At 38.7% G+C, this 25,195-nt stretch overlaps 1 protein-coding gene and 1 non-coding gene across 2 annotated transcripts; one reads left to right on the top strand and one right to left on the bottom strand.

The window, feature by feature from the left end:
- Positions 1–3,110: 3,110 nt before the first annotated feature.
- rabggtb (Rab geranylgeranyltransferase subunit beta) lies at positions 3,111–20,593 on the top strand. Its single transcript, XM_038291955.1, has 10 exons — positions 3,111–3,186; positions 4,703–4,764; positions 5,087–5,194; positions 8,285–8,482; positions 8,866–8,971; positions 9,137–9,189; positions 12,133–12,243; positions 12,429–12,554; positions 17,363–17,512; positions 19,146–20,593. Exons 2-10 carry the CDS (start codon positions 4,762–4,764, stop codon positions 19,284–19,286), a joined length of 996 nt encoding a protein of 331 aa, XP_038147883.1. The 5' UTR covers positions 3,111–3,186; positions 4,703–4,761; the 3' UTR covers positions 19,287–20,593.
- A 3,290-nt stretch (positions 20,594–23,883) lies between these two features.
- trnal-uaa lies at positions 23,884–23,966 on the bottom strand. The gene has a single exon. It is a non-coding gene; the product is annotated as a tRNA-Leu (tRNA).
- Positions 23,967–25,195: the final 1,229 nt, after the last annotated feature.

The raw sequence follows: 25,195 nt of genomic DNA on the forward strand, positions 1-25,195 counted from the left end.
ACAGAGCAAAAAACAAACAAGTGCCATTTAGTATTGAAAAGCTTTTCCAAACAAAAGAGAGCGAATACTGTCTATCAGGAACATATATATTGAACAAACCAGTAATTAGTAGTAATGCCAAACTCCACTACCTTTCCTCAACAGGTGTTCAGTTATGGAAAATCTGCAGTGATGAAATAAAATCATGTTAAAGTTTAAACAAATAAAGAGGTACTTATTATAATTTAGTATTATACTGTGTATTGTGATTATAATGAGATTATTGTGATTATTATCATTATTCAGTGTTATTAAAGATTGCTAATGAGTATTGTGATCTATACTGGAAACTTTGTTGTATTGTGAATTACAAAAGAGAGTAGTTATTATAGGGTATTATTATTAATGAATATACCTTTATCTTATTTATTTTATTTTTTAACGATGTATTGTCAAAAATACATCATATTCTTGACAATACATCAATTAGGAGTGAATGGAAAGTCTAAGTTGTGTCGGCTAGATTTTAGCTGTTTTTCTAGCTGTTAATTTGTTGAGGTAATCTGGAGAAATTGCACCCCACGCTTCCAGAAGCAGCTCCCACAAGTTGGATTGGTTGGATGGACACTTCTTGCGTACCATACGGTCAAGCTGCTCCCACAACAGCTCAATGGGGTTCAGATCTGGGAACTGCGTTGGCCACTCCTTTACTGATAGAATACCAGCTGCCTGCTTCTGCTCTAAATAGTTCTTGCACAATTTGGAGGTGTGTTTAGGGTCATTGTCCTGTTGTAGGATGAAATTGGCTCCAATCAAGCGCTGTCCACTGGGTATGGCATGGCATTGCAAAATGGAGTAATAGCCTTCCTTATTCAGAATCCCTTTTACCCAGTACAAATCTCCCACCTTACCAGCACCAAAGCAACCCCAGACCATCACATTACCTCCATCATGCTTGACAGATGGTGTCAGGCATTCTTTCAGCATCTTTTCATTTGTTCTGTGTCTCACAAAGAAGAAAGTTTGTGAGAATGCAGAACAAATGAAAAGATGAAAATGAAAACACCTCAAACTTGGATTTATCTGTCCACAACACTTTTTTCCAGTCTTCCTCTGTCCAATGTCTGTGTTCTTTTGCCCATCTTAATCTCTTTCTTTTATTGGCCAGTCTCAGATATGGCTTTTTCTTTGCCACTCTGCCCTGAAGCCCAGAATCCTGCAGCCACCTCTTCACTGTAGATGTTGATACTGGTGTTTTGCGGGTACTATTTAATGAAGATGCCAGTTGGGGACCTGTGAGGCGTCTGTTTCTCAAACTAGAGACTCTAATGTACTTATCTTCTTGCTCAGTTGTGCAATGCGGCCTCCCACTTCTTTTTCTACTCTGGTTAGAGCCTGTTTGTGCTGTCCTCTGAAGGGATTAGTACACACCGTTGTAGGAAATCTTAAATTTCTTAGCAATTTCTCGCATGGAATAGCCTTCATTTCTAAGAACAAGAATATACTGTCGAGTTTCAGATGAAGGTTCTAATTTTCTGGCCATTTTAAGCGTTTAATTGACCCCACAAATGTGATGCTCCAGAAACTCAATCTGCTCAAAGGAAGGTCAGTTTTGTAGCTTCTGTAATGAGCTAAACTGTTTTCAGATGTGTGAACATGATTGCACAAGGGTTTTCTAATCATCAATTAGCCTTCTGAGCCAATGAGCAAACACATTGTACCATTAGAACACTGGAGTGATAGTTGCTGGAAATGGGCCTCTATACACCTATGTAGATATTGCACCAAAATCCAGACATTTGCAGCTAGAATAGTCATTTACCACATTAGCGGAGTGTATTTCTTTAAATTTAAGACTAGTTTAAAGTTATCTTCATTGAAAAGTACAGTGCTTTTCCTTTAAAAATAAGGACATTTCAATGTGACACCAAACTTTTGAATGGTGGTGTATATATCTCACTTGATAATGATCCTAAAAATGCAATCTTATCTGAAGATGTGCTGTTTGACTCTACCACCCCCTTGTGGCTATGGGTGCACACTGTCGAGCTACGTGTTCACAACAACTTCTGCTTAATTTTTGCAAATGCTTTCAAAAGAGTTAATGAGGTGATTATCTTAGTGATTTCTGGATGATTTACAAGGACATTTAACTTATTATTATTTTTTTTTTTAAATCAAATGGCAAGGCACACTGTCATTCTGCTGAAGGCGCATTAAAGGAATAGTACACCCAAAACATGATTAGCCTTCATTTTCTACTCACCCACATGCTGAACAACACTCTGGAGTACTTTTTTGATATCTCAAATGCATCTGGAGATCTGGGAGGCTTCTTGCTGTCTGCTGACATTCAAATAATGGAGGTCTATGGTGCCCGAGACAGAAAGGTCCATAAAAGTCCACAAAAAACGTGTCAATATTCCTCCATACTGCTCGTCTAATGTATTCCAAGTGTCCTGAGTGGGTAGCATCCAGAATTTACTTGAAACGAAGTCATTTAGAATGTTTTTAGAGCATAAACAGTAGTGTATAGGATTTCCTGAAAGCGCGCAAATGCGCGATCACGACGCTACGGAAGCCGGCAGACCAAACCAGATGAAAGTGCGCATTCAGCGTCTGCTCTGCCAATAATGCAAGCGTAGAAGAAGAAATGTGCTGTTTACCTGTGCAAAGAAAGAAACAACGAAAGAAAAATGTCTGAGGACTTCAGTGTTGAGGAAGAGCAGGAGTTCTTTGCCGAGCTGAATGCGCTGGTTTGGTCTGCCGGCTTCCGTAGCGTCGTGAACGCGCATGTGCGCGCTTTCAGGAAATCCTATACACTACTGTTTATGCTCTAAAAACATTCTAAATGACTTCGTTTCGAGTAAATTATGGACGCTACCCACTCAGGACACTTGGAATACATTGGACGAGCAGTATGGAGGAATATTGACACGTTTTTTGTGGACTTTTATGGACCTTTCTGTCTCGGGCACCATAGACCTCCATTATTTGAATGTCAGCAGACAGCAAGAAGCCTCCCAGATCTCCAGATGCATTTGAGATATCAAAAAAGTACTCCAGAGTGTTGTTCAGCATGTGGGTGAGTAGAAAATGAAGGCTAATCATGTTTTGGGTGTACTATTCCTTTAATCTCTATGCAGGAAGGTGCACCTACAATTCAGAGGGTGGCGGTAAAGCGCACCAAAAGTTGTACGTCACCGTGAATAAACCGACGAGGGGAAGAAGAAGAAGAGGTGTCGAGGATTGCATGTGGATGGTCGTTTGGTGCATGGCGCGTGTTTTGAAGCTGCTTATGGAGAAATGCCTTGGGCCGTGAGTAGTGAGGAAACAGGAAGCGATTCTTGTGGGATGGAAGAGGGAAATAGTGACAATGAAGGTTGGAAGATAGCAACATCAAAAAATGAGAAAAAGCGGAAAAAACAGAGATCAGTTCAAGGGGAATCTAGTTCAGAACAATCCAGTGATGATCATTCCATACATTCCACAGCACAACAGAATGAATTCAAAGTCATATTCAAAGTCGTTAATCAGGCAGACTCTTTTACAAATTGGAATCCGGTTCACTTAACAAAAACCATCAATAAACTTGTCGGAGAAGTCAAAGGTGCCAGAATTCTGTACAGTGGAGACCTGCTAATTAACTGCAGAGACAGCGCCCAGCAAGGCAAAGCAATACGTATCAACAAAATTGACGGGATAAGAGTTCAGTGCAGCTTAATGGAGAACAAAAAGATCAGCAGGGGAGTCATTGGAGGAGTTCCTCTAAAAATTTCTGAAAAAGAGATTCTGGAAAACATAAGCGGTGCAAAAGTAAAAGAAGTAAAACGGTTAAAAACAACAAGAAACGGAGAAAGATCTGACAGTTTATCTGTGCTAATTAAATTCGAAGTAGAGCAATTACCAAGCAAAGTATTCATCGGTTACATAAGCTATAATGTCAAAATCTACAATCCTCCACCATTGAGATGTTTCAAATGCCAAAAATTCGGTCACATTGCAGCAGTTTGTAAAGGGAAACAGAGGTGTGGAAGGTGTGCAGGAGAACATGAGTACGGAAAATGTGGAAAAGAAGCTAAAATAAAATGCTGTAATTGTGGTGGAGAACATACTGCTGCCTATCGCGGCTGTGAAGCAAGCAAAAGGTCTGAGGAAATTAAAAAAATGAAATTTGAGCTCGGAATAACCTACGCTGAAGCTGCAAAAAGGATCCCATCTCAGTCAGAAAAACCCAAACCTACAGTTCAACACACGGCAAATTCCAAACCTCTAGAGAAATCTCTAAAAATTGATGAAGACTCACTTATTGTTAAAAAGACAAATTTTGTTCTTTTCATGGTAGAAGTGATTAATTGTACTGCACAGACAACAACAAAAACGGAAAAAATCAAAATAATAGTGAAGGCTGCAGAAAAATATCTGGACATTAAAGATTTGAACTGGGAGATGGTTGGAAGTATGATGGGAGGACCGATGGGACCATCAGAAACTGTCAGAGTTAAGATGACCTAGAGTAAATTAAAATTATATGGGCAAATGTGATTTAGTATTATGTTGGTTTAAGTTACACAGGTTTTTTTTTTTTTTTTTTTTTTGGGGGGGGGGGGGGGGGGGGTGAATCGTTTCCTGTTTTCTTGCTTTACTCCATATCAGTTGGTGGCGGTAATGCACAATTCACAAGTCTGCCAACCGCCATAAAATCCCATAAGAAGAAGAAGAAGAATAAACCGACGAAGAAGAATCCAGAGCGACATGCAAGATCACTAACAATCTCCCATAATGGTAATTAAGTGTTTGTATTTCAGTTCTCAGATAATATTTTATAATACAGCATTACAGTATAACCTTCCTGATGTCTGTTTGTTCTTGTCTTTTGTAAGCCTAGCTTTTACCATGTCTGTTAGTGTGTGATAGCAGCTAGCATCAACGTTAGTTAGCCCTCAGCTTGTCAACAACAAACGTTATGATCGCCATTCATTCTGTTTTCTTTTTCATCAAACAAGTTAAATATGCGGCTAATAAACTAAGACCTTTTGGGGTGTCATGTTTTCTGCTGATGTTGCTTCGCGGTTTGTTGAAGGTGTTTTCTGTGTTTCTATGTCAGAGCGCTCAACTGAAAGATGTCATCATCAAGCCAGATGCTCCCAGCTTTCTGCTGCTGGATAAACATGCTGATTACATCGCTGCTTATGGCTCCAAGAAGGATGACTATGTGAGTAAAGCCTTATTTACACCCAGATCTTAGCTCATGTGATCCCTCACCAGAATCAGCTAAATCTTCATGTTAAACTTCTAAGCTGATAACACTGATGTAAAACTTTTCAGTAATATATATACTTTGTTTTCACTGATATCTAAACTCTTGGGCAGTAGATTTAAAATAAATGTTTCCTCTAAATCCCACCAGACACTCATGTGGGATCTTCAAATAGTACCACCATAGTGTTGAGCAATAAATAATACAGAATACACATATTTTCCTCCTTGTAGCTTGGTGCTACATTGTAATTGGTCTCCACTAGGATGACATTTGGCCAGTATGTCCCGTTTATGTTTTGAATGACATCTGCTCCCTCTCCCATGGTTCTGTTCAGCACATTTCACTGCAACCACTGGTTGTCAAAGGTAAACAGAAATCAAGGCCGATAGGCTGAATTTTAATAAGCATAACAGCCACATAAACTGTGTTTTTAAACACATGTACATCCTTATTTGTACATATATGTGGGAAAGCACTTGCCCCATTAGTAGACAGAGAGCTATATTTAAAGGCATGGGTGGAGTGTAGGTTTAGATGGATTCCCAAATGAATCATTCTAAAGCAGCTGATTGTAATTAATTGACTTTATTAATCTCACACTGGAGAAATTTACTCGTTACATCAGTTCAAATAGTTAAGCTCAAATAAGAGTGTTTCAGTTTTTTTCTCTACCCCCCAAAAAACAGCATCTTTGCTCTTTGCAGAAACTGGTTCAATTCAGTTTATTTATATAGCACCAATTCACAACACATGTCAATTCAAGGCACTTTAAAGACACATTTAAAACATATCATGCACTCAGATTGGTTCAAAGTATTCTATCTAAAGAAAACCAGCTCATTGCATTGACTATCGAAGGCAATCCTTCACACACCGAGCATGCTTGTAGTGACAGTGGAGGAAAACTCCTTTCTAAGAGGAAGCAACCTCCAGCAGAACCAGGCTCAGTGTGAGCAGCCATCTGCCGTGCCGAGGCCGACAGGGGTTCAATCAGACAGAAGCAGACACACAGAAAGAAGCAGAGATTCAAAAGGCAGCTTCAGAGGCGGCCCTGTCCAAGAAACAGCCAGGCAGATGAGCTCCAAGCCAGCTCCCATGTCAGAAGCTAAAAGAGAGCAAATTCAGTTAGTAACAGTCAGACAAACAAGACTACACTTACACAAACTCCAACATCTATAAACAGAGGTGTTGATGGCAGCAGCACAGCACATAATTCTCTCCAAGATGGTGTCACAGCCAAACAGGAGATGAAGCTACTATGATGAGGAAAAGCAGAGAGAGCATAATGTTAGAGGTTGAACTAACAAATACTGTAGAATGGGAGAATAGAGATAGAATGATGAAAAATGAGTCCCTTTGTACTCCAGCAGTCTAGGCCTATAGCTGCATAACTATAGAGATAGTTCAGAATAACGTGAGCCCCTCCATCTGTAAGCTTTATAAAAAGAAGTGACGTTTTAAGCCGACCATTAAAAGTAGACAGGGTGTCTGCCTCATGGATTAAAACTAGTTGTTGGTTCCACAGGAGAGGAACCTATTAACTAAAAAACCTACCTCTCATTCTACTTTGAGAATTTATAATTATAATAATGATTACTAACAATTAAGCATCCAATTAATTAGAATGTTTCACCTAAGAGTATTACCGTACTGCTGCCACCTCCTGGTTTAGAGAGAAACTTCCAACAAATTTTTTCATTATATACTGAAAATACACTTGACCTTCACGTAACACAGCAGGTTTAGTTGAAGGCAAATAACATTAGAACTTTAAAGCTTTGTTTCTACTAGGAAGTGTGTATTTGTGCATTTTGATTAAACCATGCCTGATCATCATTCAGTGAAGACCTAGAGTACTTCTAGTTCTAGTAGCAAGAATCATTTCCAATCATAACAATACTTTACAATTAATATCTCTTTTAGTACAATTAAGATGTACATTGTGGTTAAACCACTCTTGAATGCATATAGTTACTCTAGTAAATCTAACTAGTAAATATCCACCTATGTTAAAGTGTCTGATATTTTGTCACATGGAAGCTGAAACTGACACATTTTTCAAACCTGTTGTATAAGATATACCAGAACATTCTCAGAACATTCAAAACTGGAAGCTCAAAATATTAAAGTGATTATTGATGATCAGCTCTGTTGGGTTATCACTATGCAGAACAACGTTTGGTTGATTTGACTTTATTTCTACATGTTTATCAGGTGCTTTTAGAGACAGGCATTTTTCTCGCTGCTCTTTGCCAAATAGCTAAAGATCAGTTGAATTGGATGGAAAGCATTGATTTTCTGTTAGATGAACCTCAAGCGTCAAACAGGATTTCTGAGAATTTTTTTCTTCATTTATTAATCTCTCATTCTGGTCAGCTTTCCTGTCCCATATAAGAACAGCCTCCACTCAGAATGATGCTACCTCCACCATGTTTAAGAATAGGGGTGTATTTTTGAGGTTACAGTATTAGTTTTTCTTTGCATTTGCACGTAGTAAATAAAAAACACTTTTGATCTAATTTGCCCAGAGCATCCTCCTTAACGACTTCTCTGTTTCCCCTACATAACACAAACGGGGTTTCTTTAAAATAATCTACAGGGCAGCATGCTGTGGCTCAGTTAAAGTTAAAGATGGGGGTTGTTTTGAGTTACAGACAATAACAAATAATAATAAAATAATTTTTTTAAAGATTTGGTATTGATTAGAGATGTACTTTAACAGAAACTTAAAGTCTACTCTCCTAGCTGCTCTATATGCAAACCCTGGATCTTTCAGAAAAAAATTAGACCAATCAGCTAATCAACATTAGTGTCTAAGACCACTAAAACGATCAACTCAGACCACTTCTAAAAAGAGTTGTAGATATGCCATTTTCACTGTATCGAGACTGTCTTTAAATCTATATTTAGTTCAGTCTGAACCGGGCCACCTGCCTTCTGTCTTCGAGGAAGTGAAAATTGAGACCACAAGCCAGCTCAAGCTCAGTATGATAGCTTTAAAAAGTTGGCAATTGAGCAAAGTGTGTGGTTACATGTTTCCAGGAGTACACGCTGTCCGAGTACCTGAGGATGAGCGGCATCTACTGGGGTCTGACGGTAATGGACCTGATGGGCCAGCTGCAGCGGATGAACCGGCAGGAGATCATAGACTTCATAAAAGCCTGCCAGCATGAGTGCGGAGGCATCAGCGCCAGCATCGGACACGACCCTCACCTGCTCTACACCCTCAGTGCTGTCCAGGTGACTCCTGGTGGATGCTTGTTGTCCAAGCATCACTCATAGGACGACTCTCTGTTAGACCCTTAATTATTTCCTTTATTTGTATTTGCTGATCTATCAGGATCCTCTGAAGTGATTTTTTTTTTTTTTGGCATAACTTTTTTTATCCAAAACCTTATGTTTTTTAAAAAGAGATTCCAATTTTTATTTCCCTTTATACTTAGACCGACTTTATTGACATTTTATACTCATAGAATTTATACAAAAAGAAATTTCGCTCAGTACAACTCTCGAGACATTTCCATCTTTAAAGTGCTGCAGTGATACAGAATAAACAGCAGTGATGAACATTTCTTTCCTTCTGGTTTTTGGCTGACTGTCTTCTTGCATTTAATCTCTCCTAGATCTTGTGCCTATATGACAGCTTAGATGCAATCGATGTGGAGAAAGTGGTGGATTACGTTAAAGGACTCCAGCAGGAAGACGGTTCATTCGCTGGAGACAAATGGGGTAAACAAACTCAACTGATTTAATGTATCTACTTTCCATGCTAATCAACTTGTATCTTTTAACTGGCTTTAACTCACTTTATATTTTTAAAACTAGTAAAGTTTGGTTTCACCTTCTAAATCTTTCATCAGAGTTCATCTAGTGATTCTCTTTATCTTTTCTCAGGAGAAATTGATACTCGGTTTTCTTTCTGTGCTGTTGCCACGCTGGCTTTGCTGGTATGTATATGTTCATTTTCCTTCAAGTGTTTTTATTTTTTTAAAAGCTCAAAAACCGATGAGAAAAAAAATTGACATCCATCAGCCTGGAAAGGGTTGAACCATCATCCACTAATGAAGAACATGTGGGACAGTGATGAACTAAGAGCAATATCTTTAGACCAAAACACCCCAGATAATAATTGGCATCCAATCTTAGAGAAGATCGAGTCATATGATGTCAGTACAAATTAGAATAAGCTGAAGTGAACTGTTTGCACAGACTGCTGGGGATTCACCACTGTCGTATATCTCAGAGGTTCCCAGGCTTTTAGCTAGGAATATTTCATAGGGTGTTAACCTTGGTGTATCACTTTTAGGCTTTGCGCGGCATAGGGAGCTCCGGGGGTATCCTCCCCCGGACAATTTGAGCAATTTAGACTCTCTGAAAGGCTATTTCTTGCTTTTTGAGGTGGAATGCAGCTAACCTTTTTTCTTTGTTACAACCTGCTTTTGTCCTAAATATGGGAAGTATGCGTGCTTTACTAGAGGTGGAAATTTCATAAGGAACACAAGAGATAATTTTTTAGGTTTCATAGGCTAATTCAAACAATCAGAAAGTGTAATGCTACGTTTACACCAAGATTTAAGCAGCAAAAAAGCGTCTGCTGCTCCATTATTGATGCTTGTACAGATAAAGGTCAGACGCACTTCAGGAGAATCTTTGTAGCTCCTAAAGCGCGTCCAGTAAAGTGTTTTCCAGATGCCTCTGATGCTTCATCATCCTGTCTTCAATGGCAGAGAGAGGCTTTGCTATATTTGCTGTGATAAGGTGGTAAAAAGTAGATTTAATATATCTATGCAAGAAATTAGACCTCAAAACATTGTCTGTTCAGTCAGTTCTTAAGTCTTAAAATATTATTACACTGTTGGAGGCACTCAGAACCCTGTCATTAGGAATCCCCTGCAGCAGGCCCTGTCACATGTTGGGTTTTTCCCCTAATGTTCTGGTCGGCTGGAAGTAGAGTTTTAGCCTTTTTCATGTATGTGGCAGGCACCTGAATAATAATAGCAAACATGTTTTCCCAGAAGGTTTCAACATTTTGAGTTAATTTAGGCATTAATAAACAGTTTCAGTGGAGTGGTCATATCCCTCTGCATCAGAAGCGCTGTGTCTGTCTCCCTTCCTGCTCCCAGACCAGCTTCTCTGATTGGTTGATGTGGTGCGTTGAGCAGCAAAAGTTCAATATTTCCAATTCCAGCATCTGCTGCTTGTGAAATTTTGAACATTTTAGCTTATTTTCCACAGGGGAAAAACAGGGCATACAATATGTCATTTTTTTAGTAAAGGGCGTACGATGTACGGCCGTATGCATCGCTAGCTAAAAGCCTGGTGGTTCCCAGCCCTGGTCCTCAGGGACCCCTGCCCTGCATGTCTTAAATATGTCTGTTCCAGCACACCTGATTCAAATTAGGGCTCCTCCTTTGCAATCAAGTCCTGCAGAAGCCTGTTAATAATCTATGATGCAACAAGGAAATGCCAAAAACATGCTTAACAGGGGTCCCTGAGGAACAGGGTAAAGTCTGACCAAGGTAGACCAGAGGTGCATTTTGTTCAAACCTATGCAGCAATTTGACAAGAAACTCTGTTGTCAGAAAGGAAGTAAAACACTGGGAAAATTATCTAGAAATAAGTAAATAATTTCTTAAATTAAGTGTATTTAGCCTTAATTTGAGTCGGTAAATTGCCAATAAAAGGAGTATTTTTACTCTTCAAATAAGATAATTACACTTGAAATACGACAATGCAATTGTGTTTTCTTATTTTAAGTGTAATTTATCTTGTTCCATTGGCAAAATGTCTCTTTTACCTTCTAAATCTAAGAACAATTGCACTTATTTTAAGAAAAAATTACTTGTCTAGCTTTCGATTTTTTTCCAGTGAACAAAGTGGGAAAGTAAAACACAAAATGCAGAGTACACTGGTCAAACTGTCACATTAACTGATTTGGTAATAGAGTACTGATATGTCAATAAATATCACACAGGTTGAAAACAAGCCGTCATTCAGACTGGGACGTATGATGGCAACGATGCATTTAAAAATAGTTTTCTTTGTACAGAAGTACAGGGAAAAACAAGCATGTTTGTGTCTATTTAAAGGCTGCCATACCCTATGATGATACTTAATCACATGAGTCTGGTGATCAGCTCACTGTCCCTGTAGTCCGACCCTATTTGCTTTGAAGAGGCGGATCAATGCATCTACAGTCGGATTTAAGCAGTGGGTTTGGGTCTTAAAGCGCTGCAGGTCTCATTTACCTGGTTTAAGGTTCACGATTCAACAATAGAACTGGACAGAAACAGCATCCAGGGGTTTTCAAATGTGAAAACCTCTACTGACCAAATGTTAATCCAAGGAGCCTCTCACATTTGCTTAAAAACATTTTTATTATTGTCATGATTAGTAGAGGAATATTTTATAAACTGATGAGACAAAAATTTGGAAGGCGTATCCTGTTACAGCCGATGTAAATAAAGGCAGCGTTTAAAAGAAAGTCCGTCACACTTTGAAACATGATGGTAGCATGATGATTTAAGTCTGTTGTAGGAGCTGGTCCATTTGCTGTAACTTACGGAACCATGAGTTCTGTCCTGCCGTGGGTTTGTGATATTAGCTCTAGCACAGTTTCTCATGCAAAAACACAACAACAAAAAAGCTAAATGAAGGTTTGGAACAGTCTGGTCAAACTCTAGACTTAAATGTCATTGAGATTCTGTGGCTTGATTGACTTCTGGCGATCTTGACTGATATTCAACTCTGTTCTCAATCATAAAGCGAGTCATATAAAGTAAAAACAAAACAGAAGAACATTTTTATGAAACTGAACGAGTATATTTTCTTACAGTGTTTGTTTTTGAATTTTATGATTTATCTCTGTGTCCACCTCTGTCCTTGTTCAGGGGAAGATGGACACCATAAACGTTGACAAAGCTGTGGAGTTCGTCTTGTCTTGTATGAATTTCGACGGAGGTTTTGGCTGCAGACCTGGTTCAGAGTCTCACGCCGGTCAGGTGAGTTTAATCTTGTAACTCACTAAATAAACTTTTATGCTTTTGAAGCAAAACACATAAAGCTCTAAACATAATATTAAACGGCTTTAAATGTAGAATAACATTTGAATTCAAGTGAGCAGCTGATTTAAACAGAATGAACTTATTTAACAGATGAGTCGCTGAAATCAAACGTCCCCTTTCAGATTTACTGCTGCACTGGTTTCCTGTCGCTCACCGGCCAGCTCCACCAGCTCAACGCAGACCTGCTGGGATGGTGGCTCTGTGAGAGACAGCTGCCGTCTGGAGGCCTCAATGGAAGACCAGAGAAGGTTTGAGGCTTTCTGATGAATTGTTTGCCAATCTGATCAGGTTTCTCAGCTCAGGTGGATGCGGCTAAAGATGGAAAAAACTTTTAGAGATTAGTGCTTGTCCTAAATGTTATAAAGGCTTTTGAATAGGCCCTTAATTTCCTACTTGGAGCTAAAACATTAAAAATATTAGCGTAATCACTGCTACCTGATTGGATGGAGTTGATTAGAGCCGAGTTAAGGGCAGACAACAGTAACCGAATAGTGATTTGGATGCTTGGGTGGTTTAAAGGAACCCAGCTTGAGAGGCTTTAAAGTAACTTTGACTGACACAAGCTTACATTAGCCTTTAGTGACTAAAACAGCTACCTACATTATGTAGAGGGTGAATTAAGTCGGTGCACTGCTGGGAAGAACGAACCGCTGCTTGTTGTAATAAGCTGTGTTTTATGTGCCAACAATTCCAGCGTACATTTCCTGCTCTAATGAGACAGGTGTGAACCCCAGTCTAATACATGTCTGGCACATGCTTAAGTCTCAAAGACCCCACTCTGCTTGCAAGCTGTTGAACATAATGGGTTTACATAAACCCTGCAGTGCGTGTGTTGTGTTTGAAATGCTCATTATCATCAGTTTTAACCTTGGCTTTCTTTGCACCTGCGACTTAGTAAACTTTATGTAAACCAACTACCACACCAGCCAAGTAGGAGAAATGCTTTCAGATTTCTGAGAAATCTGAGGGGCGGCCTAAGGCAAAACCTTTACCAAAGTAATGCCTATGATATATCCAAAATTAATGTAGAAATAGACCAAGATGAAAAGGCACATAGACCTACCTTTACTAGTTCTCCCTCATCATTCATCTATTTCTATCTTGATTAAGACGTAGGATGTTATTGTTTCCTTGTATTTTCATGATTCCCATTGGCTTTCTATAGTTAGCTTTGCCGTCCATTTTCTTCTGCTGTACTGGGGGCTGGGTCACGGATGCAGCAGTCTAAGCAGAGATACCCAGACTTCCCGATCCACACATTCCTCCCCCAGCTGCTCTGGGGGGAACCCAAGGCGACACCAGGTCAGCTCAGAGGCACGGTCCCTCCAGCATGTCCTGGGCCTTCCACGAGGCCTCCTCCCAGTAGTACACATGCCTGGAACACCTCCCCAGGGAGGCGACTAGGAGGCATCCTTTGCAGATGCCCGAGCCACCTCAGCTGGCTCCTTTTGACGTGGAGGAGCAACGACTCTACTCCAACTCCTCCTGGGTAACTGAGCTCCTCACCCCGATCTTGAAGGGTGCACCGATCCACCCTGCAAAGGAAACTCATTCCGGCTGCTTGTATTCGCAATCTTGTCCTTTTGGTCATTGCCCAGATCTCATGACCGTAGATCAATCGGTACATTGAGAGCTTTGTTCCCTCTTCACCACGGCAGTCCTATACAGCAACCGCATCACTGCCTCACCGATCCGTCTATCGATCTCAAGCTCCATCCATCCCTCACTCATGATAAGACTCAGAGATACTTGAACTCCTCCATTTGAGATAAGGACTCTCCACCGACCTGAAGGAGGGAGTCCACCTTTCTCCGGTGGAGAACATTGTCCTCGGATTTGGAGGTGCTGATCCTCATCCCGGCCGCTTCACACTCGGCTGCAAACCGCCACAGTGCACGCCGAAGCTCCTGGTCTCATGAGGCCAACAGGATAACATTATCTGCAGACAGCAGAGATGATATCCTGAGGTTCCCAAACTGGACACCCTCTGGCCCCTGGCTGCACTTAGAAATACTGTCCATAAACGTAATGAACAGAACCGGAAATAGTTTTTTTTGCCACACTGCAGTCTTTGAGACTGTAATTTAATCAGGCGATTCAAAAACAATATTTAAAGGGCTGTTAATAGTTAGTGACTGAGTATTTATTGTTAAACACTATGAAATTAAATAAAAAGTGGGGAAATGGTAGAACTATGAAAAATAGTCTTGAGATAAAGAATCTCTGTTTTTGCAGGGAGGGAGAATAAGATATAACTGAGATCATAGTGTGCTGTAACTTTGCTTAATTATTCTATTGGAGTGCACTAGAATAGGTTATTTAAATAAAACACACAAACAAAAGTTCTTTTGAGGGAATTCTACTCCTGGGTCCCCTAAAGGGTTTAGTCATTTTCACTTTTTTCTTCCCTGACCTGTTTTCATGTCTGAGATGAACATATGTCCAAAAAAGTATTTAAAAAAATCAAAATGTCTCTTTTTCTATTTCTTTCTAGCTTATTTTACACCTTTCATCAAGTTAATACAAATTATTTTATCATCTTTATTTTTTTTTATTTCATTATATGTGTATTTGACTATTTGATTCTTTTAAATGGGAAACTTAGTTCTTTCTTTTTCTTATTCACACAATGAAGTTACAGTCTGTTCCTCGATTTGATTTGATAGTGTGTGAAGAAGGAGTGACTCAGGAAAATCAGCCAGTGCAGGACTGAAGCAGATTTAATATCATTTGGTTGATGAGTTTGTCAAGCAAGTTCTGGATAATTATGTTTGAGCTCTTTTTGAACAAAGAGTCCCACCAGATATTGAGGACAAGGTTTCAAGTCCAGAATAAAATATGGATTTCTGTACAAAGGAAGGCTAAGTACATTTTAGTGTCTATGTAAGATTTTAATGGAGTACTAAGTGCTTTGTGTGGATCTGATGATGTCTCCTCATGTTTGTTTGTTTTTTTTTGTCTTAATCTTACAAACAACAAATAATAATAATTTTTTATGCACTCCTCCTTTTTAATCCTAGCTATTATTTGTTTACTATTTTATAGCCAACATACCAAAGCAACCAGGTATTAATGTTGATTTATCCAATTCAGCTTAAACCAGGATTATTTAACTTGTGGTAATATCAACTTTAAATGTTTAGAGCGGAGCTGAATAAAATATTCATGTTTATAGACATCTTAATAATGCATGCTGACCTAAAAAGCAGACATTTTGTTGCAATCTCTCTTTTTTTTTAAAGTGTCCAACAGGGAGCTGGGATGATCAGCTTAGGTGGGATCTGTTACCATGACAATTGTTAGTCATCAACTACACAGTAGGATTAAAAGGAGTGACCGCAAGAAAAAATAAAGAGAAATCACATTTGCAGTTTGGTACCAACTATGTATGGGACACAGTAAAGTAAACTTCAAGTGGAGCTCTGCTTAGATGGCCTTAAAGAAAAACGCAGCGTGACAGAAAACCATCACTGCACATCACCTGTTTAACACAAGCTGCGTCCAGATTTACCACTTGCAACTGTTACGGCTGCATCTGTAGACTGATTACATTAACACAGGGCCATAAAGTCTTAGATGGGTCTGGTGTATCCTTATGGCCCAGACTATACCAGGGTTTTTTGGTGAATCAATGCGAACTGATCAAACTGAAGCTACAGAAGCTGCTAATAAAGTTGGTGGATTTACAGTTAGCTAAAATAAACTTTTAGGTGTTTTTATGTCCTCTCTAAGCTAACACCCTAGAGTTTGGACAAAGTCAGTTTGTAGTGAAGCTAAGAAGGTGGTTCAAACAAAACAAAAACAGGATGAGCCAGGAGAGGCTGTGAAGGACTCAATACTAAGACTGATATTCAGAAGCAAATACTGCAGTTGATTTTCAGATTTGGAAAATCACTTTTCATTTGGTAAATGTTAGTATTTGCATATTCTCCACTCATGAACATTTTGGTCTGTAGAATTGGACCTGCATACTGATGAAAGCTAAAACACAACAATAGGTTTGCACAAACTGTCTGCTAATTTGCAAACGCAAATCACTTCCCCCCTTCTTTGAAGATCTGCTCTCTTCTTACAGACACGTTTGCACTAGATAAGATTACTCATGATTTATCGATAATTGAAATAATTGTCAACTAATTTAGTAACTGATTAGTCGTTAACTGGAGTGCAGAGAATCTAAAGTGTGATTTTTAGCTGAGAGAGCGGCGCATTTAGAGCAGTAATTATACCAAGATTGCAAAAAGATATATACCAACATTTTGCGTTTAAGAGAAATAGATAAATCTTTTTTTTTCAGCTTTTTATTGTCATTACACTGTCACAAGTACAGAGCAACAAAATGAATGCGTTTAACTCATTCTCCTGGGGAGCAGTTGGCTGCCATTTTGTGGCGCCCAGGGAGCAGTGTGGGGTTAAGGGTGTTTGCTCAGAGACCCTCAGTGGCAGTGGGGCTTGAACTCAGAACCTCTGGATTCCAAGCGCAGTGCCCTAACCACTAGGCCGCCTCTCCCATTAATACCTTTTATCTTTCAGTATGCTCTTTCCCAGAACTCAAGTGGAAAAGTCTTAATTTCGTCAGTAGTCTTCTTTAAGGAACCTTTGGCTATCCGATTGTTGATCGATTAATTGAAAACATAATTAACAGATTAATGGATCTGCAAAATAATTGTTAGTTGCAGCCTTAGTTTGCATCTTTTTTACAGTACACCAACCTTCTGGAGATCAGGCCCTAAATGTTTACCTTTGGGGTTTTTACACATTGAGCTAGTTTATCAATTATGAGGCTGCATGGAAAAACAAAGTGATGAAGTGATGTCACTCAGAGCCGTGCAATCCCAAACGAAAAGGTATGCAAGTGAAAGTTTGACTTGTCATCCAGCCCTACCTTAGAAATTCTTTGATAAATATAATATAAGAAGCTAAACTTGTTTTATCTCTAAAGAACGTTATCCTCTGTAGAGAGTAATTTGTCTAAATGAATACGAGGAACATAAATTGTCTTATGCATTAAATGATTAGATTCATGCACTTACAGAGAAACCTCCGTCTCTCTCAGCTTCCAGATGTTTGCTACTCCTGGTGGGTCCTGGCATCTCTGAAGATCATCGGCAGGATTCACTGGATTGACAAAGCCAAGCTGCGGCGGTTCATCCTGGCCTGTCAGGACGAGGAGACGGGAGGATTTGCTGACAGACCGGGAGACATGGTGAGACGGGATTGTGTCAAAAGCTGTCATGCAACCAGACTCCAGTGATCGCCTGCTGATGCTGTTAAATCTCTGCTATCTTAGCTTAGCTCTTTTTTTTTTTTTTTTTCATACTGTGCTTTAAGAAAGTATCCAACCACCCCTGCAGATGTTATTTTTGTCACTCTTAATTTTTAAATATAACATGAAGGATCACCAAAAACAAGTTTTTCAATTATTTCATTTATTGGAGTAAAGCATGCTATCTTATCTCTGAATACCAATCCAAACTAGATCCGTTTCTGTAGATAGATCTGCAGCAACAGGAAATTCACTTAAATGAATCCTTTACGACACCATGAAGGTCAAATGATCTCAAACAGCGAAAGATCATCTTCTGACGTAAAGACATCCAAGAGCAGACATTGAGTGGTCATTTATATCTTAGCAGTCATTTTTAAGGCTTTGGGACATTTTATTCTCTGGGCCTAGCAGAGCGTTCGCTACAGTGAGCTGCTATAACCAAGACCGTCGCTGCAGCAAGACGTATTGTAAGGAATTTCAACCTGAGCGCCCCGACTTAATGTGATGTCATAGAACGACATTTTGACTAGTATTGTCAACTAGTTGACTTGGAAACATCACAACTCGTGAAGTGATCAACAAACCAGAATGATTACAAGAATGCAGAAAAGATGCAAATCCAGAAGGCCATACGAAGAAAAGATGGCTACAGGTCGCTATAACCCACCACTACAGGCTTAACTTGCCTTGTGTTCAGGTTTGGGTTCATGATTCAATAATTAGAGAAACTTAAAAAAAAGCAAATCGCAAATCGGCCTCTGTGAGATAGCTCTTAGGTTAAAAGAACAAAGGCACGTCTCACATTTTCCCAAGAAATCTTTATGATGCCACAGGGTTTTGCTAAAATATTGTGGACTGATGAGAAGTGGACCTTTGTGGAAGCAGATGGCCCTGTTACAACAATACTGTGGCAGGATGATGGTGCGAGGCTGCTTTGTTTCTTCAGGACCTGGAGGTCTTGCTGTGATTGTTGGAACCACGAGCTGACATAAGGCAGAAGTGTGCAGACTTTAGCTGTAGAGCAGGACGACAGTATAAGTCCAACATTTGAGTCATACATAAATTAAGCTTTTGGTCAAAGTCTGGATTTAAACCCAGTTCAAATATCCTGAACCTTAAAACAATCTTTCCAACATGGCTGAATTATAACAACTCTGCAGTTAAAGGTGGTCAGAAATCCCTCCAGAGTGATGATGTAAAACACTCATTGCTAGAGAATAATGTCTTGAACTACAGTTGTTTTCTTTTTAACCCTTTGTTTTTATTTTCTCTATCCTCACTGGCATAATGTTTGACTGCCAAAACCTAAACCTGTTAGGTTTAGATTTTATGATGAAACATAGAGATGGATCAGTTATAATAGTCTTTGGTAGTTTCCCCCCCCCCCCAAACATAATTATGATAATAAAAAAACATAATTTGATTTTCCTTTTGATTATTTTTGTCTAATATTAACATTGTTTAGTAATCCATAAGGGGAGAAGTATTTTTCACAGTACATTGGTATGTGATGAGCTACATTCTGGGAGCTGATTATGCATCATATTAAACCTCTGGTCTTTCTCTACAGGTGGATCCTTTCCACACTCTGTTTGGAGTTGCAGGCCTCTCTCTTCTCGGTGACGAGCAGATCAAAGCGGTGAATCCCGTGCTGTGTATGCCAGAGGAAGTCCTGCAGAGGATTGGTCTGCAACCCGACCTCCTCAGCTAGCACTTCCACTCATCAAATAACAAAGTCCAACACTGCTCCCCCCCAACTAAGGCCCCTCGGCCTGAGTTAACCACTACAGCCGAACACTGGATGTAGATAGTGGACCACCGCACCCTATGAAGCACCCATCAGTTTTATTTTTTTGTTTTTTTTTTGCTATCCTGATTGTGTTTAACAACCTGCTTCTTAAAATCATCATTATGAGGGTTTTTTAAAAGTAACTTCTTTAAAGTTTGGACCTCAGAAGCTACATTCCTTCATTCATTACCTTACTTTTTTACTTATCTTTAGGAGAAACCTCTATAACTTTTTCACGTTTCTCCCATTACTATAAACCTTTCTGTATTTTATTGGGATTTAAATGATAGACCCACACAAAGTGCTCGTTTAGAAGAGTATAGCTGAAAAGGAGAACTTTATATAGTTTGGCAAAATAATAAGAGCATACTTGTTGATCCTTTCAACAGCTTGGGTTTTATTAGGTGGGGGGCAAATTTAAATTTCAGAATACATACCTTCTACAGAGCACAGTCATTAGTTGTTCAGATATGTAACATTATGTACTGTTGTGTTAGTCTATAAGATATATCCTAATAAAACCCATAGAAGGTTGGTCTGTAATGTGAAAACATGAAGTTTTACTGAAGGTTTCCTGCCCTCTTTAGCTGCAGGTTGAACACAAACTGAAAAGATATTGAAACGGAACCTTTGAGATTTTCACCATGAAAAAACAGAATTTCATAGCAGAAAAAGGGAAGAAATTTCCTTCCACTGTATGCAGTAATGAAAAGGCGTTCAGATATGAAACAAAGAGCATGTGTGTCGCACTCAAGCAATCCCAGCCTGCTGTGGTAATGCTGCACACAGCTGGAGTGGAGCCACAGGAGTCGCTGGAAGCGCTGCTTAATGCGTCTCATTACTACAACCAGAGAGAAGCTGTTTAAATGGGGGTTCTCGTAACTGTAAATGTTACGGTATGATTTATATTCCAGCTACACTATTTATTCAAATCTGTCACTCTGCAGGCAGCTGCATTTGTTCAGCCTCCCAGGAGCTTATTTGTACTTGAGTTCTGAACCGATTCCACCAAATCTTTCTCTGATTGGCTCCGCATTTGATTTAGTAAATCTCTACGTCTCTCATCTGAAAATATTTGTTGTCAAATAGCTGGTGGGTGTGTATTGTTACAGAGCTTAATGGACAAGCATCAGCGTTCTAATGTTTGAGTCCAGTGGAGAAGACAATTAAGGAATAGTTTATGTTTACAAAGATTTATCAAAATAAAACGACATGATCAAAAACAGGTATTTTGTTTCACACTTCTTTATTTCATGCTTTGCTGCCATTTTCCCTTTTTAAATGTTGTTAAATGTAAATTTAGCAAACATTTTATCACAGGTTTATTGAGTCTGTAGACAAAATATATTTGTTTTTAAAGAAATATCAAGTTGTCTGTTTGTTGTCATTTAACTCTTGTTATATGGACGTACAACCTTTATACACCCATTGAATTAAACTGATTCAAAAGGTCATTTTAAAAATTAAATGCATTTTAACCCTTTACAGGGCACTCAGTGAAATACTTTGAAAATCCAAATTTCAAGCCAATTATGTTATTGAAATAAGACCTTATTAGCTTTTTAACATTCAAAAAATATGGATATTTTGATGGCAAAAATTAATGTCAATGTAATAACTGTAGATAACGCCAAATAACTAAAGTGCTTCTATAAGAAATTGTGAGAGTGAAAGAAACATTTTTTTTGGTCCAACATAACCTTAGAGGCATTAATGCTGATACTGGCACATTTTTTAGTATATAAACCTAAATATAATTGTTAACTAGGGTTATTACCTTTTTAACTTCAACTTTTTAACATTTTAATTAGCTTTTTACCTTTTTTTCTTGACTTAACTTTTTGTTTTTTTCATTCAAGGGCTCATCTAATTGGTCAAGTGCGAAAATTAGATGTACAACCATGTAGCAGTATCTTTGCTGAATGCCTGGATATAGATCTTTTGCTTCTAGAACTCACAGAGCGACGGTGGGGGGACTACATTTTTAAGGGGTATGCAAGTGATCAAAATTGGTAACTTGCCCTATAAAAGGATAAAGCATTTTATTCCACAGTTTTTCAGTAGTTAAATTTAATCGTCCTTTAGTTATTTTTTTTTCCCTCGGTCTGTAAATGTTTTAGACATTAAAATGAATTAAATTAAATATTTACTCCCTTTTATGTCACAGAAATGTACAAGTTAATAGTTTGGGATTTAGACTGAATTATTCAGATTTTTAGGAGCACCCTGGGAGTTGTTTAGGTTTTTTTTATGTTCATAACATTCAAGTTCAAATTATGGTCTTGGGGCCCATTTAATGCCCTCGGAATCATGATATGTGGCCCCTCAACCCCAGTCCACTAATGGTACCAGTTGAAACCAGTAATTTTTGCCTGTTGTTTAAGATTGCTTCCTTTTAACTTTTATGACAATATTTTAATTGACAAATTAAAATCCGTTTCATATAAAGGAAAATGAATCAGTTTTAATTAGGCACCTCTTGGTTTCATTGTATCTTCATAATATGAAGAACCACAAAGGGTCTTTCAGTTTATTCATTAGCAGACATTGGCTATTTTATTCATTAAGCCTGACTTACATCAACAACCTTTGATGAAGTGAACCAGTTAATCTTGTTACTGAATAAGGAAACTATGTGAGACAAAAAAAATACATAACGGCATGATTTGATTTTGGATCTACAGTTATTTTCACATAACTTTTGTAAGAAAATCAGACTAAGATCATTTAATTAAAAATATGACAAGCTTAGTTTACTAATGAACAAGTCAAAATCAAGAGAATATCAGTTATCTTTTTTATTTTCTTTTAGCAATATTTCTTTTTAGCCTGGAATATACATTTTTGTATACACAATGAAACTCAAACCCATTTTAAACCATAAAAATACAATTAAACATTTGGTAATATGTCTTAGAGATAATCACATGCTAAGTTATGTTGAGTCTTTCAAAGTGATATTATTTTTAAAAGAAAATGATCAGAAACTTATTAGAGATCCCCAGATACTTATTTGAGGTCTTATTTATATTTGGCCACTAGATGGCACCCTCATTGTTTTAAAAACATCAGTTGTATTGTTCCTGAGTTAGATTTTCTAAAAATGAGGCTTACATTTAAAATCCAAACTTTACTCAGACTTATTGTTCTGTTTTTGAAAAGGTATGATGTTGCAATTATGTGATGCATTAGAGATTAGGACAGTTTGTGTTAATAAGTATGTTCATAATAGCATTTTTAACAAAAATAAGAATATTTATGCTATTTATTGAAAGTATATATTCATGTATGTAATGTTTTGAGCAAAGGGCGGTACTAAGAGGTCCAAACAGAAGGTAGTGAAGCTGCCTTTGCGTTTGCCTGCAGATTGTTTTGCTTCCCCTGTGGTAATTTGGCAGGATGGCATGATAGCTAATGCTCCATGTGCTGGAGTGTGATTTTGAGTCGTGCCTCTCCTGCCAGGGGGAATCAGTGTGAACAGACTGTTTAGTAGATGCATTGCTTCCTCTGTGGGTCTCAGGGGCGCCTTTTGGAGCTCTGGAGCCCAGTGATCTGCTGCACCGCCTGCACCACAGTCCCTATGGGGTTTGGAGTAGCAGGATGGAGGAGTTTCTGTCCAGTTTTCTATGGCCGCCTGTCAGAGGAATCCCAGTGATTCTTTTGGACAGTTACTATATCCTCGTGCCCAGATGCTACAAGCTCACAAAAAACTAAACTCTATGCATAGCCTCATGGTAAATACTCAAATGAAATGCATGTTCTTTTCAACCAGAATTAATGGTCTTATTAACCTCTCCGGACCAATGAATAACTTTAAATGTAAATGAAGGCATGCTCTTTATTTAGAAAGAGGTCCGGCATCCTGGAAATGCCACTGTCAAAGGTCTAATGCGTCCATTTTTGTTTCACAGCAGCAAACGGTTGTAGTAATGAGGCAGAATACAGATAGATGCAGCCTGCTGGAGTAATTAGAGGCAGGTAATTCTCTCCTTCCCATGTTTCTTCCTTGTGATGAAGATAAGAAACACCCCCTGCAGTGCAACCAAGATAAGAAAATGACACTTTACTTGGAACAATTTCTAACAGTTGGTTTCATACTGTCAGGCAAATAATGAAATGACAGCAGGATCATTATCACCCCCACTAATATGATGATGATGGCGAGAACTCTAATGTTTCCATGGTAGAGTGATCTGCTGGAGCTTTAGGCGCTATCAGTGAATCAAGGCTCACATTTAAAGGACAGAATTTGTTGTGTACATGCTGCTTTTTCCATATTTTTTTATTATTTTCTCTATGGATGTCAGCTTTTAAGTTTAAAATGTACCAAGATTTGCATCTTTAGTGGCTTTCAAAATATTTTACAAAATTACAAATTGGAACTTTTTCTACTTCTGGCACTAGACAAATAAGAGCAGGTACATGCAGGATTTCAGGAACTCAAATATCCTACATTACGGAGAAGTACAAACATCCGGAAGATAAGACTTGCTACACCACAAAGTAAAGTTAAAGAGGTTACCAGGAGTGGGGATTGAACCCACGAGGACATATGTCCATTGGATCTTAAGTCCAACGCCTTAACCACTCGGCCATCCTGGTTCTTATATTCCCAGGTGATCTTCGGAAAACGGATGTACAACTATCGAAAACTCAGGCCTTTTCTCACTCCGGCACACTAAAAAGGCAAAGCCCCAGTGGGGTTTGGCATCTACTTACTATCACATGTAAAGAAAACAAGACCAAGATACTTACATTAAGCTCCTCACATTGAGGCCAATCTGAGCTCCAACCCAGAGGGGGTAGAGTACCATTGAATTTTTCTGTTTATTTCGCATTTCCCTTCAGTTTCTCTCCTCATGCTCCTTCTTAGATGCAAAGCTTTTTCGTTTGACGTAGTTTAGAGAATAATTCATCATCAACACCTAGCAGTTTATAAGCCAGTTCTTTTTCATCACTTATTGTTAGACCCTTTAGCTTTGCTGTCATGCTGGTTCTGTCAGTAAGTCTGTCTCTTGGTGCATAATGTTTTGACGAAGCTGATATGTTTCCTGACTTTTTATATAAATGATTTTTGCCCTAACATCGACATTGCTACTTAGCAAGTCTGGAAGCCATGTTGGATTAAGATCAGGGTTAGTGAAGAACATAACAACTTTCAAAGACTAACACAAGCTTATTAAAAAAAAAAAAAACTTTTTCCAACTTGCAAGTCAGGACTTAATAATCAATTGCACTTTATTGATGGTAAATGGCCTGTACTTAAATAGCACTTTTTCAAGTCAGGAGACATGACCAAAGCACTTTACCCTACATTCAGTCATTCACACACACTCACAGTAGCAAGCGACATTGTAACCACCATCAGTAGACAATGCAGGTGAAGTGTCTTGCCCAAGGACACAATGACACTGAAAGTCAGAGCCAGGGCTTGAACCGTCAATCCTTCGATTTCAGGGCAAACTCCTACATCCGACGCCACTGTCATATTGACAAATTTTACCTCTACATGTTCACCTTGGGGAGCTCTGGGCTGCCATCAGGGGTTAAGGGTCTCAGAGAGACAAAGTGGCAGACTGTGGGAGCAGGTTTCAAACTCACAACCTCAGGATTCCAAGCTCCATTCCCCAACCACTAGACCACCACTCCTCAATTTCTCTACTACAAATAAAAACAGAACCAACCATCAGAACCTGGATGTGGAAAATCTACTTGTATTCTTCCTTTTGCATATAAGAAATCCAGTGTTTAATCATCTCGATGCATAGTGACCAACATCCAAACAATGGAGCAGCATCATTTCAGTGCAAATTAACTGTTTAGCTTCCCCC

The sequence above is a fragment of the Cyprinodon tularosa genome, unplaced genomic scaffold (assembly GCF_016077235.1).
Source record: "Cyprinodon tularosa strain WSP-4 unplaced genomic scaffold, ASM1607723v1 ctg304, whole genome shotgun sequence".
In the NCBI taxonomy this organism is placed as follows: Eukaryota; Metazoa; Chordata; class Actinopteri; order Cyprinodontiformes; family Cyprinodontidae; genus Cyprinodon; species Cyprinodon tularosa.